The sequence below is a fragment of the Cyprinus carpio genome, chromosome B17 (genome assembly GCF_018340385.1).
Source record: "Cyprinus carpio isolate SPL01 chromosome B17, ASM1834038v1, whole genome shotgun sequence".
Classification (NCBI taxonomy): Eukaryota; Metazoa; Chordata; class Actinopteri; order Cypriniformes; family Cyprinidae; genus Cyprinus; species Cyprinus carpio.
The window spans coordinates 20,866,281-20,885,228 of record NC_056613.1 but is presented as its reverse complement, the minus strand read 5'-3'; the positions used below and the strand labels follow the sequence as shown (position 1 = coordinate 20,885,228).

The following is an 18,948-nucleotide window of genomic DNA, read 5'->3' as shown; positions in this document are numbered from 1 at the left end:
AGTCAATCCCTCTTGTTATTTTATAATATTTTCTTCATGATTACATGTAGAAGAACAAATGTATTTGCAGGGATTCCATGAATAATTCGCACCTTATGTCCAACCTGATTCAGAGCTATATCTAGCATGTTATCAATGTAAGGGACATTTGGTTGTGACAGCAAGACCCAAAGCACTTGAAGATAGTGTGACAGGAGAGAGCACAGTTGCCATGGCGACCTCGCAGGAGCGCTTGAACTTTCAGTTATCTGACACTTAAAGCTCAAGATAGAAGCTGTCACTCAAATGCAGTGTTCTGTCCTCCTTAAACGACTTGAGTGATGTGTGTGCATGAAACAGACAAGCTGGACACTGAGATTTGTCAGTCAACTTTATTGAATCTACATATTTAACAGATACAAAATAAAAGAAATTTCTTAGAATGATAGCATTACCTCAACATTTTCAGAATGTGAAGCTAAAGGTGCCACAGCAGGGTTTTTTGTCAAAAATTATAAACCCAAAAGAAAAGTGGTCCTGATTTTAGCAAGATGCTTATGCCTTAACCCAAATTAAAACAATATGTAGCAGGATGGCTTTTGTATCAAGCCACTACTTTATGACGTGATAGGAAAACATTTCTGCAAAAATAAATAAATAAATAAAAATCATCAGAATATATAGCTACTTTTGAATAGTCATCACTGGAGAAGGATAAACCTTGTAAGAATAATGGTGCTAATCTTTCAAGTTCGCATTTAATGTTTTGGAAGTCGTAATTATGACATCAAGTCATTCAAATCACTGGCCAAGCAAATTACAAAAAAAATTAATCAATTGGTTTAATTAATTACAACAAAATGCAGCAAGTTTGAAAAATAAAATCCACATCAGTGTGTGTGTTTATTTATTTATTTATTTATTTTTACCATTTTTGCATTTTATTGTGATAGGACGGTGTAGAGCTGACAGCAAGCAAAGTGGGAGAGAGAGGGGGGAGCAGGATTGGGAAGGGTCTTTGAACCGAGATTCGAACTCGGGACACCCGTAGTGCACCGACATTATATGTCACTGTGTTATGTTCTGAATCATTACATGCTCTATTGTAAATGTCCAATAGCCAATTTTGTACATGCAACATAGCCAGGCTTACTGTAAATGAAAAAGAATAATAATTTCAAGTATTTTACTGTAAACTACAAACAATGAATCCTTAGAGTGCTGCGGGAAAAGTTTTACAACTTTTTGCACTTCCGATTCCATTGTTCTGAAATCAATGTTTTTTTGTTTGTTTTTGTTTTTTTGGTTAACACAAGCTCAATATATTTTTTATGTTTTATTTTAGGGCATAAAATACATCAGTTATACCATACTGTGATTTTTTTAAGCATTTACATGTCTTGAAATAGGCTTAACAAGTGGTTAAATGGGACTACAGAGGTTGTCTGGGATATTAAACGTCATCATGCTGAATGTGTAAACTCATCTACTCACTAGTCCACCTTTATAAAATTGTAGTGTTTATTGTATTCCTGCAAATAAATATTTGTTGGAAGCTTATTAGTAATGATGTTGAAGTCATGCAACTTTTTTTTTTTTTTTACTTAGCAATAGTATTTAGGCCTAAAATTAAAGTAGTGTTTATTTGATTTATTTTTTTGCCATTTTTTTTTCACTTTATTAGTATAGAACAGTGTACAATTTATAGGAAGTGAAGTCGGAGAGAGAGGGGGGGGGTGGGATCGGGAAAGGTCCTCGACCCTGGATTCGAACTTGGGACGCTCTTGGTGCAATATGTCAACACGCTGTCCACGAGATTATCAGTGCCAACATAAAGTTGTGTTCATTTGTGAAGATTATCATAATTTATGAACTTTTGTTGTTCACATGGCTACATTTCTGTGATAATCCAAAAGACAATAGAAAAAAATTCTATTGGCTTTTTGTGTCGAAGAAACCAGTGTAATGCAAACTTGGATTGGCATAAAAAAATTCAGCATCCCTGCAGCATCCCATCTTTCATGTTTTTTTTTTTGTTTGTTTGTTTTTTTCCACTGACACATCCCAAATCTGAAACTTGAGCTCAAAGAAAATCAAAAGTTTCCACTCGTAGGACTTTGTGGTGATGTTCATATACACACAACCTGTAAATACACTCCTTTTGAAATGCTGCACCAAACTGCAACCAAATCTTGACCCCTGACTCTCCCATTACCAGTAAAAGACATAATTCCAGTGTATACCAGTCTAAGAATTGGAAAAAAGTCCTACCTCCACTTAAACCTCATTTAGCCAAAACAAAAAAAGAATTTCCGAAACAGAATGAATGGGTATCGTGAGGTGAAACTGGGCAGTCATTTTCAAATGTGCAGTTGACTCATTTAATTTTTCAGTGCCATCACTCCTTCAACCACTAAATATACAAGCTATACAACAAAATGAACAAGACTGGCTATCATATTTTCACCAAAAGTTCAATTTTAACCTTTAAGATACACTGCATGCTACACGGCTTGTTTAAAGTAATTATGTTTCATCTTGAGATCATCATATAACAGCAAAAGCAAAAATTATGCCTCAAAATCTTTAAAATAACTAAGAACTTTCCATCCCTGTACACAGAAACACAAATTCCTTTAATTCCTTATAAAATCACTGAAAATCCAACCAGGACTGAAGAAGCCAGTTGGAGTAAAAAGCTCTTGATGTGGCCAAATGCACTAGCAGAAGCTCTTTTTCCAATAGAGGATAAATGTGCAGGGCTGTTTACTCAACCAGTGCTATGACTCTCAAAATAGCCTGACTTCAGGAATGAGAATTTCAGATGGGCTTGGGCTAAAGAAGAGTCGTCTTAGAATGTTATTTGTGTACTTATTCAAATGGAGTTTCATGAATAAAGCTAGTCTCTGTGACAGTTATAGTTCATAATTATAGCAGACGTTCAAAGCCACATTTGACAGACTCCAGGTGGAAGATGTGTTCGTGCCAAGACAAGGCTTCCCCAATTTACTGTTTGCAAGCCCTGAGGGTGCCCAACACCAAACCTGTTTTTGCTGCTGTTTCTGTGGTTTACGAGATGATTTAATGAGCAGTAAGTAGAACTCAAACAAATATACTGCTTTTAATATGCAGCTTCTCTGGTTGCCAAGTGTTTTTTGGTTATTTCTTTCTATGTTGGGTCGGTAGCCCCCATAACATGCTTAGAATCATTAAATTAAACTTCCTTTGATTTTCTGTTTTATTAAAAATGACATATGGAATTTCTTGAATCCTTTCATTATTGAAAAACCTTCTCAGCTGTATAAAGACCCACACTGATTCACTGGCACAATATACAGTAATACAAAATAAAATCTGCATTCAAGTAAATCATGCACAAAACTGAAATGATCTGCCAGCAATTTGTTGCCTGACCACAGTCTCCCCTGCACATATGGAATATGGATGAAATACACTGGGCCACCAACCGCGTCTGTCAGCACAACTCTTCCTCTTTGGTTTCCACATTCCCTTCTTTTTCCTCCTCATTTGTGACACTGTCTTCCCCACTTCCTGCACTGTAAATAAAATGATAGTAGAGCAGCGTGTATCCATATGACTGCTACATCATAATATTTGCATGGTTACTTTTTCGCTATGCCAATGGCAGTAAAGCTGACATAAACTCATAAAACGAAAGATTTATAATAAATAGATCTTTTCATGTCAAAACCACATCTACTGTATTTGCATCAAGTAAGATGATTTTATTTTGATGGGTATGGGTCACAAGAGAGTAATGCCAAACCTTTCATTAAAACTAGGATAAATACTTCAACACACTGTTAAATCTTTGCATTGAACAGATTTGTTCCGCTCTGTGATAATCAACACATACTCACTGCAAAAAAAAAAAAATGCAAAAAATGTGCACGTTAATTTTAAACCCCATCATTCATGTGTCTCCATACCTCTTCTGGGTTTCGCTTTCAGTGCTGTCATGATCCTCATCCGCAGACTCATTCTCCACATGGATGGCCTTATTTGTTTCTCCCTTTGATCTCACAAAATTTTCATCCAGACCTGCTTGTTCCAAAGTATTCCTGTATCTGCGTTCAGCATTATTCTTGGCATTTTTCTGGAAGCAATAGGTATATGCATATGGTAAAATATAAAAGTTACATTATTTGGAAGAAGAATGGATTTTGAATATTGTGTAGTGTACCTGCGACACCTGCTCAAATAGGTACGGGCGAGACGTTACTCTGGTTTTGATTTCCTTCAGCTCTTTTTGATAATCTTTCATCCTCTCCAGATCAGCTTGCCTACATTCACAACAACTCATAATCAGTTATTGCATTCCTGGCTTCTCTGTAGACATTTTTTTTTTCAAAGTGCTCACCGGTTCTGTTTGAGTTTCTCCTGGTAGACCTCTTTAAGACTTTTATGAGGGTCCATTGCCTTGGCTCTCATTGCTACTGCCCTGCTCATAGCTTGAGACCTGATTCTGTGCTGCTTCATCCACTTTGCATTCTCCTGCTCCTTAAGGTCCTTCAGCTCCAGAGATCTCCTTATGATAGATTATACATCACTTTTATAAAATTTTCTTATTTTTATTAGGATAATAGTAAAGCAAATTTTAATTGGTAAATCAACACTTCATTTTAGTGGAATAAATCAAGAATTGTGCAAAAAAAAAAAAGGCCATGCATGTGATGTGTGTTATAAAAGAATGGTCACACTTTATTTTAAGGTAAAATTCTCGCTATTAACAAACCATTAACTACGACTTTTTCCTCAATAAACTCCTAATTTGCTGCTTATTAATAGATAGAAAGATAGTTGTTTAGTTTAGGTATTGGATATAATTAGGGATGTTGAATATGGTCATGCAGAATATGTGACCCTGGACCACAAAACCAGTCTTAAGTCGCTGGGGTATATTTGTAGCAATAGCCAAAAATACATTGTCTGGGTCAAAATTATTGATTTTTCTTTTATGCCAAAAATCATTAGGATACGAAAATTGCGGAAATGTAAGAAGCGTCAGGCTCACCTTACAGCCATGGATCTTTTCCTGGCAGCATCTGTTATGTAAGTTGGAAGAGTGTCCATAGACAGTGATGTCAGGCCACCAAATGAACTGCTTCTCTTTAGATTCGTCTCATCTCTAGATTTCTAGTCAAGAATAATTGCATACTAAACAAAACACATTCCTCATAGGAACTGCATTAAATGAATCTAAACTAAATCATCTAGATAGCAACCTGTGGGTTTTCTGGGCTCCTGTGGCGTGGCTGCAGTGTGGATGTGCGCAGCTGGAAAGGTTTACAGTGAGTGACATCTCTCTTCTCTGCAGCCTCCATTGCCTTTTGTTGAAAGGCCTGGAAAAGCTTATCAAAGTCAGGCACGGCAGTGTTAGTTTTAGGTCTGAAGGACAGCTTCTGGTCCAAGTAACCCAGCATCTTGCTTTTGCTCTTCTGAGCACTGCGGGTCTGTCTATCTGCACTGGGTTCCTGCCTTTGGATGGGTGCTGAGGAGGCTTTCAGAGTCTCCTGAGCTCTCAGATGAATGCGAATCTTCCTTTGCTGCTCCTGCTCTGAACCAGCATCACATAAATACAGGTTTAGAAGGTGAGTAAATTATGATGTTTTAAATATTCAATTGAAACTTAAATTAGAATTTTTATGTGAAGTTTTTCTTTAAATATGTTACATATGAAGAGTTCCATTTAAAAAATCTCAGGCTCCTCTGCTTATGTTCAGTTATGAAAAGAATCTATTAATTGCCATTAAAGTGAAATGACTGAACCTACACATACAGTAGGAGCCTGATCTTTCAAACTGCACTTAGAGGCTTTTGCATCTGAACTCTTCATACTGTGTTTAGTGCATACAAGAGCGTATATAATAATACAATTTTGAGAAATATTCAAATAAATGGCACCTTTCAATTGTTCAGAGAAGCTGTGGTCTGAGACCGCTTTCGGTATAGGTTTTCTCACACAAACTGGTTCTGTTTTTTCACTTTTATTGGCAGAGGACATGTCCTCCTTCAGCCTCTCTCGCTTCTTCTCCTCCTTCTTGTGGAGCCTGAAGGGCTTCTGCGTGGTCAAGAGGAAATCTCTCCTCTGCTCACGACCTTCCTTCCTCAAGCGCTCTTGTTCATGGATGAGGTCATCATAAAGAGGCTTTGAGACGTGCTCAGGGACGGGAGCGACACGAAACTGTTTCCGACACTCAGCCAGGTCTGCCTCCTCTTTGGCTTTCTGTGAATCCTGAGGGAGAGGCTTCCTCTGTCTCTCCATCACTGTTCCCAAAGAGTCAGTTCCTGTAGTTCTTGGTGCCTTGACTCCATTTGAGATCAAATTCTGCAGAATCACCTTTGAACTGAGAACGAGATTGGTATGTTTCAGTACAAGATCTATGAGAACATCATGATCAAATTTAAGATTTGAACTACCTGTGGTGTTTGTGGTTCTCTGAGTTTCGCCTGATGCTCTGCTGGGGTATTTTGGATTTAAGTATCCATTCGGTGCTCGAAGTGAGCAGGGAGTTCTGCAGGAGCCTCTTCTCCAGGCCATTCTGGTGCCGGAGCTCTAATTTCTCCAGCTGCTGCTTGCGTTTGGCCTTCAGAGCCTCCAAATGCAACTCAAGAGACAGTTCAGACTGATATCTGTCCTCATTACAGGACAGCAGGCGTTCCGAAACGTGCACATTGCCTCCCTCTTCAGATCTAGAGATATCTAAAGTGGGAGAGATCTGCACAGAAAATCTGTATTTAGTTTGTTTGGTGGATTAATGAATTGTTTTACTTTTGAAATAAGAAAGGAGCTGAAAAAACAGCCACCAAATTATAATTTACATTTTGTAATTAAAAACACTATTTAAAATTTATTATGACAATCTATGTAAGTGAAACTACTGTAAATAATATTTTGGACATCTAACGTTTCATTAAATATTTGTACTGCACTAAATATTGTTATTGGACTGGCTGAACAATGTCCCATAGACAGCACTGATTTCCATGAACGCAAGCACTAGTATAAAATAATTATCAAAACTATATATATATATATATATATATATATATATATATATATATATATATATATATATATATATATATATATGAAAGAAAATTACATTGTTATCAAAATATTGATGTTGTCTTTTGTTGTTGCTTTGTGTTGAACGTCGTCAACAGCGTAAATGTTGTTACTATGGCAACCCCATACACGCATAGTTACGCTGTTTTTGTTGTTTTCCTTCGCCAAAAGCGATTCAAAATTAACCGTATAAACACTAGCAAAAGCAGATTAATCGGTGTTAAATCGTTAAATACACTGGAAAATATCAGACGTGTTTCCATTTGAACTCAAACTCTGGTACTCCACACCCTCTTCCGCCGTTATTGATTTTTTCTCACCATCGTCATCTGATCCTTGGTGTGATTAGGCCCGCTATGAGGACATCGTTCAAACACTCATCCATTAACTCGGAAAGATCAAGACACACTCCATCTCTCTGGAATCGGCAGATATCATGATCTCTGCAGCCGTGACAGTCTCCACCCACCGGCGCCTGAGCAGCACCGAGTCCTGAGTTTATCACAGTAACGTTATGTCTTCCAGGAATACTAGATACAAAACAGCGTCTGTTTCTCAGAAAACACTGTACGAAGCAACAAAACACGGATACATGTTGCCTATGTTCACGTTTAAAGAACTAAACGCGCTTGACTTTATCCTCCACGACGCCAGATGGTGCTAAAAGTAACATGCTTCCATCGAGCTACCATCTCTGAACAAGAGCTGCGAAGTGAAAGTGGTTTAAAAGACAAGTTTTACGCTGTCATTTTATACTGATGTGTGTGTGACATACATTTCACTTGTAAAGTAAAGAGAATTGAAATGTTTGGGGAATGTCCATGATTCGTTTTCATTATTTCAGTGGCTTTTAAAATCCGGAAGGAGTGAAGCAAACAGAACTCTTACGTGTTTTCTATCGACAACATGGCTGTATGATAGATAAACAGAATACCCGTTATTGTCAATAACAGGACAAATATAACAAAGAGGGTTGGAATTATAATTTTAGGCTTGTTGGTTGTAACAACGTCTGTTTTTTCACTAGAATGTTAACTTTTGCGAAGGCTAAACTAGCAGTGCTCGGGATAATACGGCAGTGTGTTGCGCTGAGGGCACTCAATGGAGCGCAAGCGGTGCGTAGAGGATTCGCGTCCACCGAACGAGATGAGAAATCCAGCACTTCTGAAAACGAGCTCTTTGACATTATAATATCTGGCGGGGGAATGGTGGGCACCGCTATGGCGTGTTCTTTGGGTGAGTGAGTGTCCCTGACATGCAGTGACCCAGCCTGCCTTTACCCCTCATCTACACTCTCCTACGTTGCATTCCCAGTTGTAACAAAGTCCTTCCCGTGAATTTTCTTCACCCTGTTTTTTCCACGCAAAGAGAGGTTATTATTTTGCTTGATGCAAGTGTTTTAGCTGGAGGTGAAGGGTGCAATTGCGGTTGTACAACAATGTGACGTTCTCATACCCGTAGGGTGCTAAAGTAAGCAGCGTGCAATCAACGCACAGATTTTATGCTAACTTTAGTAAGTTCTTATTCAAATGCATTGGTAAAATATGCAAAATGCCAGAAGAAACATCATTACAGTGATTTAGAAAGGGCAATGGAAAGAAAATAAAGCATCCTGCATTTAATCTGTGCTTCTTTTAGGTCTAGATCCAAATTTGGCAGGGAAAAAGATCCTTCTGCTGGAAGCTGGTCACAAAAAAGAGATGGACAAGGTTCCAGAGACCTACAGTACAAGGGTCAGCTCCATCAGCCCAGGCTCAGCAGCTCTTCTTAGTGGTACGGACTTGTGTAGCTTCTTAAATTTTCTTTCTGTGTGGTTCATATGACACTCATATGGTTCTATAGAGGAACACCCTACAAGCCATTCTACCTCGGGTAGTTCCAAAAAATAATCATAATTCTTAATTTATTCATCCTTGTCTTCCAAAAATGGACAAAGAGCACCATTAAATACAAAAGCGAATATAGTCCCTTAAAAACCATATAGTTGGTGTTGAAGTTTTTAACTAAAACTTAACCAAAATAAAATAAAATAGGTAACACTTTACAGTAAGGTTCCATTTGTTAACTATATTTAATGCATTACCTAACATTAACTTACAATGAGCAATGCATTTGTTACAGTGTTTATTCATCTTTGTAAACATAATGAATAAAAATACAACTGTTCATTGTTAGTTAATGTTAGCTCAGTTCCATTAACATTAATAGATACAACTTTTGATTTTAATTTAATTTTAATGATGTATTAGTAAATGTTGATTAATAAATGCTTTTTCATTGTTCATGCTAACAAATGGAACCTTATTGTAAAGTGTTACCATACAATATAAATAACTCATGGAACTTTAGAATTGTTTCCTTGGCCATTAAGTAAAATTCATACGTAAATAGAAATTTAAAATTAATAAATCAATAAAATGACAAAAGCACAAAAGTTCTTAAACTAAAAACTGAAGATATAAAAACATAATCCAATTAAAATATTAATCATTACTATAATCATATCTACATAATAGTATGGAATAATTAATTGGGGAACAGAATATATTGTTTTTTATTTGAAAACGTCCTCTCTTGTCCTTAATGACTTTAATTTTTTCATACACTATAAAACATTGATTAAAAGGACAGTTCTCTTTAGCCCTTGATCAAAGCAGATCAAATTTCTTCCCAGTATCTTTTAATTGTCACAAATATCAAAATGAAGAACTACAGAAAGGGTTTGGCTAAAAAACAAACAAACAAAAACAATAGATATTAGATGGAGAGTAGTAGATATGATGCCATGGACATAGAGCCACCCTCCGTTGCCAGGCTACACCGTGTGTTATGTTGAACGAAACATGTGCTTTTGATTGTGTCCACAGAATGCATGTTTGCATTATGGGCAATGTTGGGCATCATTTAGAACCAGTACTTTGGGTAATGTGGAGGCACAATCCAATCACAAGGTCTGTGGTGAGGATAAATACATCTGTTCCATTCAGAGCTCTGAAACTGCACTCCTGTCATTAAAACTATTTACAGTATAATGTTTGTATATGAAAGATTAACCAGGAAGTGGGTCAGTAGGTAGCTTTCTCTCCAGCGCTGTGTACTTTTTCCGTTACTACATTTAGCTCTGGTTGGATATGATAAAGGATAACCTTTTTAATTGTGTCCTGTTGTGTTTCAGGTCTTGGTGCTTGGGACCATATTGTAAATATGAGATGCAAGCCATATAATAAAATGCAGGTCAGTAAAACCAGTGTGTTGTAATACAATGATTACTTGGGTGGTGCCGTTATGCAATGATAGTATCGCATTCTACTAAATGATAATCATATTCGCTCACCACAGTGTTACCTGGTACTTCACAGAATGTCCCTCAAAACACCCTACTAAGTATAGTACTTTTTTACAATTAAAAATGTAAATGCAGTAATCAAATATCACACCAAAAGAAACTCACATCATTTAAAAGCAACTAACCACTAAATCAAAACACATTATGTGTAACCAACACAGTTATTTACTATGACCTTACCTGCTTGTTGTCCTGAGAGCAGGAAGCCACTCCATTAAAAACCGCTGTATCGTGTTTTGCTCGTCGTTGTTTGCCTCATCACACTGTAAGCAGCCACCCATAAATTAATGCTACAGAACCACAGCCTCCGAATGCAAAACATACATTAGAGATGCAGAACCTCAAACTCCGCATCGCAACCTGACAGTTAAGCTTGGTTTTGCTTGCAGCCACAGTTTATCTATTAGAGTCTTATTTAGCTGGATGACATAAATCTAACCGTGTCTACTAATTACAAAGATTCATTTGAGATGCAGGGAGAGGATTTTAAAGCTGTGGAGATCACAAGTAAAAGGCCCCTTCGTTTACTATGCTGTGGTGGGGTTTCTCCTGTAAGATGTGGATTTTTCACTGCCAGAATGAAATGCTGTGGTTTCTGGGCAAACTAAGGGGTGTCATCAGTGTGCACTTTATAGTGATATACCTCACCCATTATTCCTTTCCTGTATCCTTTAAGAATTTTTTGTTTGTTTGTGAGTGCATTTATGTCCAAACAAAGATGAAACTGAGCTAGGTTCCCTCTTGCCCTCCAATTAAATTCAAGCGGTTGGAGGAAAGCGACTAAAGCGGGCTTGGGAAGTGCCATGTTCCAGAAAAAAAGTGTGGAGGTTCCCTAAAGTGTTATCAGCTAGATTTTTTTTCCCTTCACAGTGGTCTGAATCTTTTCTGGTATCTTTGTTACAGAAATGATTGCGTTAAAAGGGTCATTTTGGCAAGGGATGTTTTAATTTGGCAGCGACTGGACGTACATAGCAACTCCAAAACTTATCAACAGCTGTGTTTTTCCTATGTGTAAAATCCTTATAATTGTGGGTTGGTCACGTTTTAAATCTTCCACGTAACCATGTATCAAAAATTGCAAAACCACTACTATTAGTGGTTTTAGCATGGCTGTAAAACAAGAAGGATAGAACGGTCCTTCTGAATCCATGTTACTCATGGATTTAATTGCTTGCCAGTCATCTTAGTTACAAGTCATTTTAGTTTTTTAAATATAGCTGCATCCATCACCAAGACCTTTTGCATTTAAAACCAACTGCATGTTTTATGAACTAAGTTGCAAGGCAACTCGGATGAAACAAACTTAGCTCGACAGTAATGTTCGCATATTTGTTATTTATTATTGGCTTAACTATAAATACAAGCATAAATCGCCACAAAGAATGGCATTTTACATTTCTGCCTCACCCCAGTGCGTTTACAAAGTCAACCGTGCAACCTCAAAGGCTGTTGGTGGCTGATGTTTGGTTAGAGTATCTGGCGAAACTCTTCGCTCAGTCAAACGGCTTTGATGTGTTCAAGTTCAATGAAGCACGTGCTCTTTTGGAAATCCATAAATAGTGCCCGAGCGGTCACATAAGGATAGAGTTGTAAACCACAGCAATAATTTGGTTCTTTGCTTTAGGTTTGGGATGCTTGTTCAGATGCCCTGATTACATTTGATAAGGAGAATCTGCAGGACGAGATGGCATACATCGTTGAGAACGACGTCATTGTGGCTGCCCTCACCAAACAGCTGCAGACTCTCTCTGGTAACGGATGCACATTTTGATGTTTGATCTATATGGATCGATTTATGTGTATGTTTTTGTAATCATTGCTTCGCACACTGAACTTTGATCATTACATGATGACATGTCCCTGATCATTGCTTTTGCTGTGCTTTTTCCAAATGTTTATCCCAGCACTCTCGAGCGCTGAGTGGTCTCCCTGTTAATTAGTTTTAGGGATGGCTTGGCAAATGATGTCACCACAAGCCATTCCTTCCTGTCTTGGCAAGATGTTTATTTGTACTCGTACTCCTTTTGAACATCTTTCTTCTTCTGTTTTTTTTTTCTTCCTAAAGATTCCACTTCTTTGGACGCATCCGTGTTTTTCCTGCTATTTCGATCATCCAGCACATAACTTTTGGTGGGAGTCAAAAGCCCCACGAGAATTGCCACCCTGTTCGGACACGTGCAGTGGTCTATTGACCCATTTAAAACAAACACATTCCTTTCCAGCCATAGCATCTCACTCGCTCGGGGTGCCTGAGCATGGACAGCATTTTACTGTAACATTTTGTTGTTGTAATTAACCAAACCATTCCAAGGCTCTGCATTTGGCTTTTCCATGCCATGCTCTGTAAAACGGCATATTTTTAAAAGCAGGCCTTTTTTAAAACGCATCTTGCGTTTAACAGATGTGCGGTAGCACGTGCATGTTCACGTGTTTCTGTCAAGTTGGTGCTTTTTAAGTTTGCTATTTCTGCTGAAGTACTAGACAAAGTGTACATGCATCAGCCAGCAGTTTTTTCTTGTTACTCTGCTCTCCAATCAGAAAGAAGCCAATATTTCTCACCCGTGCACAAGAACTAGTGTTCAATTTTGTGGACAGAATGGTCTCAAAGTCCGAAACGAAGGCGTGATCCCGGATCTTTTCATGCGCTAGACCGCCAGTGATTCTAAGGAAAGTGGATTTTCTGCTTCCTTTACTTTCGTTCTCTGTTGTGTGCAGGATATTGGCAGCTGGTCGTAAGTATTGCATGGTTTGCTTGTAGATAAACACCATTAGTCAGCCGTGGGTGACTTGCCAAAGCCATTAAGAAATTTGTCAATGCTAGCAGGCCTCAACCAGAGAAAGGAAAACAATTTTGTGTTTTATGAGGTGGTTTGATGATCCTTCATTTTTGACTTTGTCACAGCCAAACCTTGTTTGTTTGGATTTTTTTCCCATTTCTCAAGTGGAACCGAATGAAATTTAGACTAATTCTCCTTTTGTTTTTTATTTTAATTTGTAATGGTGTTTTGGTGTGATTATCATTCATGTCCAAACCAGACCATGTTGAAGTGCAGTACCGAACAAAAGTGGTGAAGTACACCTGGCCCCATCCTTACCATGTCTCGGAGTCCATCCCTTGGGTTCAGGTGACTCTTGCTAATGGAAAGACTCTTCACACCAAGCTATTGGTTTGTAGAATTTATCCAGTTTGTCATTAGATATTACAAACAGAACGGTGCATAACTGCATAAGCAAAACCTTAACTTCTTAAGGTAGGTTTGATTGGCTCTTTCAGATTGGTGCTGATGGGCCGAACTCAATGGTGCGGAGAGAGGCTGGCATCCCAACTGTCAAATGGAATTACGATCAATCAGCAGTTGTCGCTGTTCTGCATTTGTCTGAGGTATGATGATCCTCCAGTTACAAGTTCAAATCATATTGCTTGTCATGTGTTTTTCACAACTTCTTGAATACTCTAATTTGCTCAGAAATGTCACATTTCAGAAGAAATATGGTTGCATTGAATGCATTAACCTTGCAATATTGTTTTTCAGCCCACAGAAAATAACGTAGCCTGGCAGAGGTTCCTACCAACCGGACCCATTGCAATGCTTCCTGTGAGCTGACCATAAGAGTTTCTTTTACTTGTAAATGATGTCAGTTGTACTTGATTTGTTTCATTGGCTCGTCGTGATATCGCTTAGTGGTCAGATGGAAAATACGCGTGTTTGTAATGGCACTCAAGCCCAGACGTGGTGTATGTGTCTGCTGTGCAGTTGTCAGACACGGAGAGCTCACTGGTCTGGTCCACCAGTCATCAGCATGCTGAAGAACTTCTACAGCTGGATGAAGAGAGCTTTGTGGATGCCATTAACTCTGCATTTGTGAGTAAACACTGACACTGTCGCCACACGTATGGTCCACTTCCCTAATCTGAACACCTTATGAGCACTGTGCTATTACAATATTACAGTAGTTCATTTTGGTATGTAGAATAACAAAATAAAGAAGTGATTTTTGATTGAAATGTCCTATCTGTGCTCTGCATTCTCTTCATTTCGGCTGAATGCCCTCAAACTGACCCTCACACCCTTTTTTTTCTTCTTGTTTGTGTTTCTGTCAAAGAAACTCCTCTTTTCCCAAGCTGGCTATTTTTACTGGCCTTACTGGTCACAGGCCTTTGCATCTGAGTCACGCTTGCCATCAAAACTGGTTTGTTAATTAAGCCCAAGGTTTGCCAGTGTTGCTCATTACTCCACGGAATGTTTTTTCTACAGACCAAACTCAAATTTGTGGCCTGCTCAGCATTTTACTTTAATAAGGCATGCTTTTTGCATCTTTGCTGAATTACCTGTCTTTTAAGACTTAAGTGCTTTTAGTGCACAAAAGGAAGAAGGTAGAGCATACCTCTAGATCTCAAGATAAAGATAGCATTCATTTAATAAAAATCATGTCAGTATTTACTCGCCGTCATGTCGTTCTAAACCCATATGACTTTATTTCTTCAAAATTGTGGTGTTCCACTGAAGGATGTTTTACGGAGCTCTTTCCCATACAATAAAAAGCAGCAGTGACCAGGGACTGTCGTGATCCAAAAAGGACCAAAAAAAAAGCACTATAAAAGTGTCATTTGAAAAAGTCCATGCTGTGCTCTCTTCCAAGTCTTCTAAAGCAGTGGTTCTCAGTCTTTTTGACTTGAAGGTCCCCCAATATAAGGTATTACCTGTGGTATTTTTGTTTTCCTGTTTGTTTTTTATTAACAGAAACTGGGAGTGTTGATATATGAATCAACCACAATTAATTTGAGATTCCTGAATTAATTTCAAGAAACTGTATGCTATTGCAGAAAAAAAAGAAATCTATTTATATATAGAGAGAGAGAGTTCAGCATGAGTTGTATGGACTTTTATGGTGCTTTCTTTTAGTCATTCTTAAAGATGTTCCGACTTTCAAAAAAAGTGCTTCACAATTCATCCGTTTACATTTTAGATGAAAGAAAGAATGTGATATGGTTTTGGAATGACATTAGCAATAGTCATGATTGTCTTTTAACTAGCTCTCCTCTCATCTTCCATCCAATTTAAGCTTAACAACTCTATTATGAATAGAGGTTCTTGCACACATCATTCTTCTGGTGCCATTGCCACTGTTGTTCACGTCTCTGTTTTACTCTCTCCAGTGGAGTAATGAGAACCATTCTGAGCTGGTGGAGACTGCCGGCTCTCTGTTTCGGACGGCCCTTTCTGTCCTGATGCCTGACAGTGGCTCTGCACGTCAGCTTCCACCTAGCGTTGCCGGTATTGGCCCAAAGAGCCGGGTCGTGTTCCCCCTAGGCATGGGCCATGCCACAGAATACATCCGCCACAGAGTGGCCATCATTGGGTATGTTTGCAAAGTTGAATGAAAATATTTATGGTTTGAGTATATGGGCCAATTTTTTTTTCCATAAGTATAGAGCCATATGTATATGTAAACGAGAAATCTCTCAATATGTTAGGTTTATAGTGCAGCTGTACTGTTTATGTGGTTGTCTGAGACCTATGTGATGATGTATTTCTAAGGTAATATAGAATCCACAAGGAGGAAGTTTCGGTAGGTTTGGCCAGTCAAGTTAAATATGGCTCCTCTCTATATTTTCTGATCTTTCTAATTTCAGAGATGCTGCACACAGAGTCCATCCTTTAGCAGGCCAAGGTGCCAATCTAGGCTTTGGCGATGTGGCCTATCTCACAAAAGTTCTTAGCCAAGCAGCATTTAATGGAAAAGACCTTGGTAAGTGTTCCAATATCAGCAGCAGTCAAGCTGAATGTATGTATTCACTGGTTTTGTACTTGTATGACAGTTTCCAGAGATGTAGATCATATATTTTCATTTAATAAGCATTAGATGAAGTCTTGTAATTTGCGTATCTAATAAGAAACTCATACATTATTTAAGCTATATGTGAAGAACTGCCTCGCATTGAAGAAACGTGACAAGAAACATAAAGATCTGAATGTACATACAGCCTTACAGTCCTTTGAGTATTTCATACCAGAGGTAGCATATTTTTGGTTCAGAAGAGCCCAGTGGAGCTCTCTGTGGTTCTTCATAAGCTCTTTTCCATTTCCTTGTATTGAGGGTGATCTTTAGTAAAAAAGAACTGGTTGTCCTGGAGCGGTATACAGTGTTTTTACCTGTCACTCCTGCCAAGAACTGCTCATAACTTTCTTTGCAGCCACAAATGGAAATCTTATGAGGAACTGTTGACATCAGTTTCTTCGAAATTCATATATGTATAATTAAGAGCAGTAACTGATGTTTTCCATATCCATTCATATTGCAGATATTTGATTTTGGAGGAAAATTACCTGAATTTTATGGTATGAAATTTTAGTAAATTTGGTCAAATCTGTTAAAAAAAAAAGTTAAAAAGTGGAAAGAACTACCTTCATATTGCTAATTAATAGTATTTAAAAAAAATCAAATAAAATGCAAGGCACAAGATGTGTAGAAGTTGATGCCATATGATTGTTGTGTAAATCTGGAGAGATTTCTGCAGGTGTAAATTCTGTGCAGACAGCAAGTGCTAAATGGATAACAGAAACTTCATAAGCTTCACTGTTTAACCATCGTTCCTTTGAACTCTAGGAGCCATGCAGCACTTGTTGGAGTTCGAGACTGAACGTCAGCGACACAATCTTCCTATGATGGCAGCGGTTGACCTCATGAAGAGACTTTACTCCACTAATGCCGCCCCTTTGGTTCTATTGAGAACCTTCGGCCTGCAGGCTACCAACGCACTGCCTCCATTTAAAGTATGATCACATCTCTTATTCTTCCCACAATTCCTTCAAAATATCAGATTTATTTTTATTTCCTGCTCTGAAAGTATTGGACAATCTTTTCCCTTCCTCCATCCTATTCCATTATTTTGGACCTTGTTCTTTTCCTTAGCTCTGTGGCAGTCCACTCATGTTCTCATTCATTTCTGTCATCTGTGCCTCTTTCTCTGCTCTGTTCTGCTTCCAGCTTCAGCCTTCTTTCACCTCTCCAACTTTTGCTTCCTCTTTCACTCTTCCTCTGACTTCTTCCCCTCTCTAACCCCATGCCCCCATCTTGTCCTCTGATTACATGCCTTTCTACTCTTATCCGTGCCTGTAATTTACATGGTCAGGAGCTACTACTATGGCTATGTTTAGCTCTAAATTTACTGTTACCGAAAGTGTGTGGGTGGAGTTGCAGGGCTGTGCATGGTGGTGTTGGCTTGTGTTTTCACACTCCTTTTATTACAGGCCACTCTTATGAAATGGCTTCATTCCTTTAGTAAGTGGTTCCAACCAGAGGGCCCGTAACTTGTCTTAAGCCTTGAGGGATATCTCCCACATTTGCTGTTTCTATTATAGATGTTACAGCCAGTTTATGTGCCTCAAATGTAACGTAAGGAGGACTTCTTTTACCCTTCATGATTAAAGAGTGGGAAGATGTGCATTTTTCAAATTAAAACAAATATGTCAATTGTGAATTATAACTGTTGCTTACCTGTAAGTCCATTACCTCAAGTTATATTTTTTTCTTGTACCCACAGGAGCAGATCATGGCCTACGCCAGCAAGTAAAACACCAACTGCATACTGGATGTTTGCTGGATCTCTAATGTTAGAAGATTTTGTTTATGAAGTGTTTGTATAAATTAATAAAATTATATTTTATTCCTCTGTCTTCATAGGAAAACATTTTTATGCCATCTTTTCCAGTCACCCATATGAAGATGTACTGTAACTACTACTCTGCTGACTTTACTAATAGAACAGAAATGTGCATGTGTACCAAACAAATTTCATAAATCTATATATTGATTTATATTTCATAAATAATAAATCTATTTGGTCGTAACTTCTCTCAGTTGTTACAATTTCACAGACATTATTTTATGACCTAATGTATTCAGTTTTGTACAGGAATGAACTGGTTATAGAAAGTTTTCCCTGCATTAGTTGTGTAGCAGCTGTCAAAACTAAATTAGGGTTCCTAAGTCAAACTTTATTCAAAGGAATAATAAAACATAGCTTTAAGCATGTAATTTGCATTATTTTGGAGATTCACTGCTGCCAGAAATTTGTAAGGCAAAGGTGTAACAGAACTGCATTGGTAATGGAGTATTTGTAAGTGATGCAAAATGTATCTCGGCATAAATCTTTATTTTGAATATGATTCTTCCAGTGTCCTAAATCATAATTTACTAATGAAGACGAATAAAAGTCTACATTTCATATCGTTCTAGCAACCCTTTAAGCAAATTAACTTGTCTCTCAAGAAGTTTCACACAGACGCGCGTTTATTGGCATGCGGTTGCAGTTTTCATAATTTGGCGCGAATTATGCCCACTGTAGATAATGGCGGTAAAAGACTTGACAGTAAAATGGTTGTTTCCTACTACTTACCAGTTTGATCTAGAAGGAAATCCATTCATCTCTTTTTGAGTAAGTAAGCAAGCAATAATCGTCTATAATGTTTGCCATGTACTTCGTGTATACATAGTTTCTAGTTTTTTTAGTTATACTACCGTTAATGCT

General features: G+C 38.0%; 2 protein-coding genes across 3 annotated transcripts; one reads left to right on the top strand and one right to left on the bottom strand.

Annotated features, from left to right (window-relative positions):
* Positions 1-357: 357 nt before the first annotated feature.
* fam161b (FAM161 centrosomal protein B) lies at positions 358-7,687 on the bottom strand. Of its 2 annotated transcripts, XM_042742756.1 has the most exons (10): positions 7,390-7,687; positions 6,421-6,719; positions 5,905-6,347; positions 5,226-5,557; positions 5,015-5,136; positions 4,361-4,528; positions 4,184-4,283; positions 3,939-4,096; positions 3,607-3,611; positions 358-3,536 (listed from the first exon to the last, which is right to left on the bottom strand). In XM_042742756.1, the coding sequence occupies exons 1-10, from the start codon at positions 7,396-7,398 to the stop codon at positions 3,349-3,351; spliced, it is 1,824 nt and encodes a 607-aa protein (XP_042598690.1). In that variant the 5' UTR covers positions 7,399-7,687; the 3' UTR covers positions 358-3,348. The 2 variants fall into 2 exon arrangements, with proteins under 2 accessions (XP_042598690.1, XP_018958941.2); XM_019103396.2 differs by lacking the exon at positions 3,607-3,611 and having other exon boundaries at positions 3,930-4,096; positions 7,390-7,677.
* Positions 7,688-7,772: 85 nt separating this feature from the next.
* On the top strand, positions 7,773-18,268 carry coq6 (coenzyme Q6 monooxygenase). The gene is made up of 12 exons (XM_042742757.1): positions 7,773-8,305; positions 8,708-8,842; positions 10,245-10,303; positions 12,040-12,166; positions 13,452-13,582; positions 13,690-13,797; positions 13,949-14,011; positions 14,171-14,278; positions 15,574-15,776; positions 16,051-16,166; positions 17,025-17,191; positions 17,962-18,268. Exons 1-12 carry the CDS (start codon positions 8,098-8,100, stop codon positions 17,989-17,991), a joined length of 1,455 nt encoding a protein of 484 aa, XP_042598691.1. The 5' UTR covers positions 7,773-8,097; the 3' UTR covers positions 17,992-18,268.
* Positions 18,269-18,948: the final 680 nt, after the last annotated feature.

Excerpts from the sequence above, each read along its gene's own strand:
- fam161b (XM_042742756.1), bottom strand. Across the intron at positions 6,348-6,420 it reads GAGAACCACAAACACCACAG|TTCAAAGGTGATTCTGCAGA; the intron begins GTAGTTCAAATC and ends TCTCGTTCTCAG. Across the intron at positions 5,137-5,225 it reads GGAGCCCAGAAAACCCACAG|AAATCTAGAGATGAGACGAA; the intron begins GTTGCTATCTAG and ends ATTCTTGACTAG.
- coq6 (XM_042742757.1), top strand. The coding sequence starts at position 8,098 with ATGTTAACTTTTGCGAAGGCTAAACTAGCAGTGCTCGGGATAATACGG. Across the intron at positions 8,843-10,244 it reads CTCAGCAGCTCTTCTTAGTG|GTCTTGGTGCTTGGGACCAT; the intron begins GTACGGACTTGT and ends GTTGTGTTTCAG. Across the intron at positions 10,304-12,039 it reads AGCCATATAATAAAATGCAG|GTTTGGGATGCTTGTTCAGA; the intron begins GTCAGTAAAACC and ends TCTTTGCTTTAG.